The sequence below is a fragment of the Lolium rigidum genome, chromosome 1 (genome assembly GCF_022539505.1).
Source record: "Lolium rigidum isolate FL_2022 chromosome 1, APGP_CSIRO_Lrig_0.1, whole genome shotgun sequence".
NCBI classification, from domain to species: domain Eukaryota; kingdom Viridiplantae; phylum Streptophyta; class Magnoliopsida; order Poales; family Poaceae; genus Lolium; species Lolium rigidum.
In genome coordinates this window covers 271,101,009-271,107,547 of record NC_061508.1, presented here as the reverse complement: position 1 = coordinate 271,107,547, position 6,539 = coordinate 271,101,009, and the positions used below count along the sequence as shown (strand labels likewise).

Genomic DNA, 6,539 nt, shown 5'->3' with positions numbered 1-6,539 from the left:
TTCTGCTTTTACCGCCGAGGCCTAAAGACCTCCCTCGTCACTCACGTGGGGTATGAGCTCGGGGCCCCTCCTCAACCGCTTGGAGCGGCCGATGTTGCCTCCCTGTCCATCCGCTCGCCGACAGTAGGTCACGGTGACTATCACCCCTTCCTCTGTGTACTAGCTGTGTTCCATCCGCCTCCACTCTGCTCCCGACGATCAACATACGTCAGACGGTGCCCTGGTCAACAAAAATAGAAAAGAAAAATGGGGAGACTAGCCGATCTCGCTCCGCCAACCGCCACGCATCTCCAAATTCAGTCAACGGGAGTTCGTGCAGCGGCCATGAAGGCCCAAATAGAGTCGACGGGGCTCAAGGGGGTGACCATCACCGGCCGAATCGAGTCAGCAAGAGCTCGAGGGGAGGCCATGGTAGGGAACGGACGGTGTCGCATCTGGTGCTGCATCTGGTGTGGAAGTTAATAAATTAGCCGGTACGAGCTTTGTTGGGAGGACCACACACCTCACAGATAAACTAACGCTTCTAGAGACACCCATCGGTATGTAAGTACATGGTCACCTATATACCTGATCACCGAGCTTCGATATAAGACTTTTTAGAAAGCTAAATTTGCTTTTAAAAGACTTACTGTATACTTTTAATAAAAAATACGTAAATTAAAAAGAGCACGTACCACTACCACATGCCAAAATAAATTCTGCAATACAGATTGGGCACATGCGTGCGCAGGCTATAGAGAAAATCCACCTAGAGGCTATTGCTCGAAATAAGTGTATAACGACGGCCACCTCGCCGGAGCTGCAGTTCCTGCAACCACGCCGGCGGCCAAGTCCGCTCCCAATAAATAATGCTGGTAGTCCTTGTACGTACTCCACCAGCGGCATCAGTATCTACGCGGTATATGTCTGTGCTCCTCAAATCCATCAGTGAAATCTATTCACAACTAATTTGTGTCCACCCCCTTCGATTTCTTCAAGCTCTCCTCTTCTTCTCTCATGTCGTCCTGGTCACCAGCGTGACGCCCGAGAGGTCGCCGCCGAACTCCTCGAGCACGACGAGCAGGTTCCCGCTGGGCTTGAGCCAGGAGCGGGGCACGTGGTACCACCGCTGGGAGATGTCGCCGCAGTTGGTCTGGCACTTGGTCTCGCTGTAGGTGCCGGTGTAGCTGCAGCCGCCGCAGCTGCCGGAGGCCTTGTACGACCAGTACCGCCCGGCGTTGTGGCCGTTCACCCAGATCTGCCCCTTCCCCATGCTGCCCATGTCCAGGGCCACCGGCGCGCTGCCGGCCGGCGCGGCGAAGTAGGCCTGGAGAGATCAGCAGCAAAGAAAGTTCAGAATTGCAAAGTTCAGCAGAAATGGAAACGAACAGTTAGATTAGTGCCATTGTGAATCGGAACTGACCTTGTGCCATGTCAGTGGCTGCGCGCCGCTGGCGCTGCTCCACTCGACGGAGGAGCTTCCGGTGATGGTGTTCACCCCGAGCGACTCGCCTTTCAGGCCGACCTGAGATGACAGGAAATCTTGATCAGTACTGAGCAAATGTTCAGTTCAACTGGCATGATCAGTTCCAACGAATGTGGTGTTACCTGGTATGTCCACTTCTGGTTGCTCAGGTCTCTCTTCCCCTGGTTCAGCCCTGAGAGTGTCACCGGGCCGAGAACGCCCACGTTCCAGGTCTCGTAGTGGGTACCCATATTCTGCGTAAGACACAGAAGATTGTACTACATGTTACAGAATGATCTGAAGTGAAACAGTGTCAAAACTCTAAATTTGTGATCAACTTACAGCTAGGCCCATTGCGGAGCTCAGGATGGAGATCTTGTTGCTGCCCTGCCACATCTTCACGGCCTTGCTGTAAGTGAGTTTAGGGTTGTCATAGCCTCCATAAGCAGAACCTGCGACATAGAGTTCATCAGTAAAATCATCGGTCTTGATTGATCGATAACAAAAGGCAATTATGGAAAAAAAAGATGCAGTTCTCACGAAAGGAAACAGTTTGTGCAGAAGTATTCAGACAATACCGTAAGATTGCCCGTTGACGAACACCTGCACCGAATGACCGGCGGAGTTGATGGTGAGCTGCGGCCACTGCCCGGACTTCAAGAACTGCTCGCTCGAGTCGATGTTCACGCTGCATCAAGGTAAACTTCAGAGATTAGAAAAGATCAAATAATTTCATTAGCGAGATATGGGTCTGTCAGTTTGTTCGTCACTCACTAGGTGGTGTACCACAGGTAGTCCGACTTGTCCCAGGTCATGCTCAGCTGCTCCACCAGGCCGTCCTTGGTGAAGGCGCTCGAGTCCAGCGAGTTGGTGTCCTCACTGTACGACTGCCACGAGAAGCCCCCAGCCGGGTTCATCTTTGCCGGCGCGGACGGCTCCTTCACCTGCACCACGATCATCAGAACAAATTCATCAGCACATGTTTTCGCTCAGGCTGGCTTACTGTTCAGTTTCAGTGATATTTTCTTTCTGTCGCACCGTGGCGGTGTTGAAGACGGCGGTCTTGCAGTCCGGCAGGATGCTGATGGACCAGGCTGGGAGGTCGTACCGCTGCCCGTTGTAAACCACTTTCGCGGCGGAGCTAGTGTGGTAGTTTGACAGGAACGCCGCGCAGGCTCCTGTGCTTGACTTGAACACGTACGCCTGAAGAAACAGAATTCGATCAGTTATAAATGGGTTTGTTGTCACTTCATTTGGCCGGACATTTTCTGATTATGGAAGTAACAAGATCAAATTAAGTACCAAACCTTCTCGTAGCTTCCGATGGACTGGACGGTGGGATCGCCGGAGACGAGCGCCGGCTCGGCCTGCTTGATGGCCTTGTGCAGGTTCCTCAGGTGACCCCATTTCGGCTGTCTAAGCAGACCTGTGTACCGTACCAACAATTATTTCAGATGATCAGAGCAGGATTTCTCAACGCGACGATCCGCTACCCCTGATTTTACAGTCCAGGAAGGCGAAACATGAACTGAATTGTGTACCGTATTCGTCAATCGGGGCGTCGTAGTCGTAGCTCGTGGCGATGAACGGGCCACCGGCGGTCCGGTCGAAGTTGGTGCCTCCATGGTACTGAAAGAGGGAGCAAATGTTAGGTACCACTACCCACTGAAAACTCAAGCATCCGAGTGAAGACAACACAGCTTCAGTGGCTCACCATGTAGTAGTTGACGAAGGAGCCGCCCTTCTGGACGTACCTCGCGACGGCGAACGCTAGATCCTCCACCGGCCGGTGCGGTACCGCGCCTCCGAAAGCCGTAAACCTTAAAATGAACCAGCATGATCGACCGTGTCAACATTGCTGTGGATGCTTGACATTTCACTTGTGTTTGTTGAGAATTTTTAAGATTCAAACAAATTTACCATCCGCTCCATGCTTCAGTCCACATGGAAGGCTTGCCTTTGGAGTTGGGGGTGAAGTCGTCGCAGTAGAAACCGTTGCAGGTGTTTATCTGCCGTGCCGCCATCATCGGTTCAATCAGTATCCAAAGTTAAGACAAGAACAGAAAAGCCAAAAAGAATCGATTTACAAAGAAGCAAGTATCCTAAAAAACAGAGAAAAAATAATTATCTGGCGCCAATGCCACTCACTACACATGCCAGGCTGCAAAGTTGGCAAGTTCTGCTGTGCTGGAAAGCAAGTGCGGTGGCAGCGTTCAGTGATTCGGTGATGTGATGTCCTAACGGAAGCATGTGGCGATTGCGAGAAAGGGAGGTGGTTAAATTAGCTGGTACCACAAATTTGCTCTCTGCATCATGGCGTTGGATGGCATCGACGGTGAGAGAGAGAGAGAGATGAGGAGGAGATGGTTATTACCACGGGGTCCGGGGCGTCCTCCTGCTTGCACATCACCCACGGCACGCCGGCGTCGGTGGCGACGGCCATCTTGGCTGCCCAGTTGGCGTAGGGCTTGGCGCCGGCGCCCATGACGGACTCCATGGGCCCGTACTCGTTCTCCACCTGAGCCAGGATGATGGGCCCGCCCTGCCACTCCAAGAGCCCCTCCGACTTCATCATCGACACGATCTTCTCCACGAACGTCTGCATCGCCGCCTGCAATTCGCACCGTCGGAGACGCCGTAAGATACAAAACCATGCAACAGTGGACGAAAGGAAGAGACCAAAATCGAAGGGGCCATTTGACTGCCAGTGTTACCTTGAAGGGGCCATTGTCAGTCCGGAAGCTCATGCCAGGCACGTACTTGAGCCAGACAGGGAATCCACTGCCAAAGCAAATCCAAATTAGCTACCCAAGTATCGAGGCTAGCAACAAGAATGGAATGACGATAGCTGTTGCATTGAGTAATTGGTTTGGCTACTCACCCGAAGTTCCACTCGGCGCAGACGTAGGGTCCGATGCGGAGGTGGACGTAGAGTCCGGCCTGCTTGGCGAGCTTGACGAAGCGGACGAGGTCGTAGCGGTCGCCGAAGTAGTACTGGCCCTGCACCGGCTCGTGGCCGTTCCAGAACACGTACGTCTGGATCACGTCGAGGCCGCCGTCCTTGGCCTTCTGGATCAGGTCCGGCCACATCTCCGGGGTGCTGCGCGGGTAGTGGATGGAGCCGGACATGAGGATGCGGCGCTGCCCGTTGATGACCACGGCCCTGTGGTCGTAAGACACGGCGGCATTGGCCGTGGAGGCGAATACGGCGAGCAGGACGAGGAGGAAGACGCCGCCGGACATGGTGGCGCCACCTGACTAGCGGCCGGCCGGGAGCCTTGTGCCCGGCTCTGCTTCTTTGCTATGACAGTGTGTGAACTGGTTGTTGGCTTCTTGGTGGGGCAATGGAGAAGAGGGAAGAGTGGGAGAGAAGGGAAGGTGTGGCGGTGGGCTTATATGTGCGGATGACGAGCCTATCAATCGACTGGGCGGCGCCAGTGCCCGAATGGGAACGTGTTCCTGATTTTTGGAATCCTTTTTTGCTTGTTTAACTGCTCCAGTTTGATCTTTCCCCTTCCTTTTTGGATTAGTCGGTGCTGTTTACCACTTCAAGGGAGGGAGATAACCGGAGGCGAAATGGTGAAACTGTGAAGCGGAAAGCAGAGGAAGCGTGTGCCGTGACGCTGGAGTAGGCAGAGCGGTAACCGGATTGCGAGGGGAGGAAGACGAGAGATGGAGCCCACATTCCATAGGATGATGATAGGAACCCCTCTGCTCGTGTGTTTTTTCTATAGTTTTCTTTACAATCTATAAGTATCCCCATTTGATTTGTTTGGTGCATGGTTTTAACTGAAGTTAATTTGGATCGCATGACATATCAGCCGAGTTGCGTGCCCGGAGGGACGATGTTCATGAGCGGTTGGTGAATTCAATTAGCGGTTGAAGTAGTTGCACTCACTTACCGGATGACTTTGAATATTGCTTATATTGGGCCAGAGAAATCTAGAGCAACGTTGATTTGAGGGCAGTCTATTTTGGCGGTACGAAGTGCCATTCCTTTTTCCGCAACTAGCATGTACATTATGTCGCGCTGAAAATTGTTGCAGTGTATTATCTAAAAGGAACTTTGGTGTTGGGTACAAGTTAGCCTAGTGAGTACTGTACCTTTTTAGGAGTTTGTTATTGTTGTTGCTGCTATTTAAGTATGCTGTGCTGACTTTACGTTAGTAGAAACTTGTGTAAACGGGTGCTCCCTGCTAATTTTATGTTAGATCAGACTTGAGGTATGCAATCTGAAACTCATATCTTCTATAGATAAACCAACAATAAAATATTTAAAAGGTTTAACAACCATAATTGTCCTGAACTACCATAACGACAAATCCATTTTACAACAGGAGTAAATTACACAAAACCACCAATTTTAGGGACATGCTTTTAGGAAAACGACACTTCCAGATTTTGTGTTGTTGCACAAAATCACTCTTTTGAAGCTTTAAATTGTAGGCAGATGTACTAATGCCGCCACTTTTTAGAATATTTTGTTTTAGACCATTAGACTATTGGCGTATCTAAACATAAAGACCGAAAAGTTTTGGTTTCGTGCAAAAGATTCTTAAAGTGGTAGTTTTTCTCAGAAAGGGGACATCCTCTATCTCTCCATTGATTGATGCATATAGTATTATTTATTGAGGGAAACACATCACTAGTTAGTGAACCCTTTTGAGATGAGTATTTGAGTCACCCAAGTCACAAAATGCAACAAATGGTCATTCAACTTTGTTTTATGAGCATACTAGTTTGTTTCGTGTTCGGAGCGAATTTCAGTGTTTGTCTTTCGGAGTAACCTTTCTTATTTACAGATAATATCAACTATTAAACATTAAATATGATGAAAAAATCACGAGCCATATAGAGGACTAAAAAAATTAACCATACATCAAATGTCATATCAGACCAGTCGCCCTACGGCCTGTGCACTAATATCCAGCCATGATATTAAAAAATTCACAATTTGTGGGCCCAAGTATAGTAACACAACGTTCTAATTAGTTTGTACTAAACGTCTTTACTTCATCACCAGACCGCTTGTAATGAAATTTATGTTACTCTTGCTGACACTTCATGTACTATATTGTATTGAATACTATTTCCG

General features: G+C 50.0%; 1 protein-coding gene across 1 annotated transcript; it reads right to left on the bottom strand.

Annotated features, from left to right (window-relative positions):
- Positions 1-738: 738 nt before the first annotated feature.
- LOC124694243 (beta-galactosidase 9) lies at positions 739-5,016 on the bottom strand. Its single transcript, XM_047227256.1, has 14 exons — positions 4,326-5,016; positions 4,159-4,225; positions 3,819-4,055; positions 3,365-3,453; positions 3,159-3,264; positions 2,986-3,073; positions 2,752-2,870; positions 2,483-2,647; positions 2,219-2,388; positions 2,023-2,132; positions 1,787-1,896; positions 1,588-1,698; positions 1,403-1,504; positions 739-1,306 (listed from the first exon to the last, which is right to left on the bottom strand). The coding sequence occupies exons 1-14, from the start codon at positions 4,685-4,687 to the stop codon at positions 995-997; spliced, it is 2,148 nt and encodes a 715-aa protein (XP_047083212.1). The 5' UTR covers positions 4,688-5,016; the 3' UTR covers positions 739-994.
- Between the last annotated feature and the right edge of the window lie 1,523 nt (positions 5,017-6,539).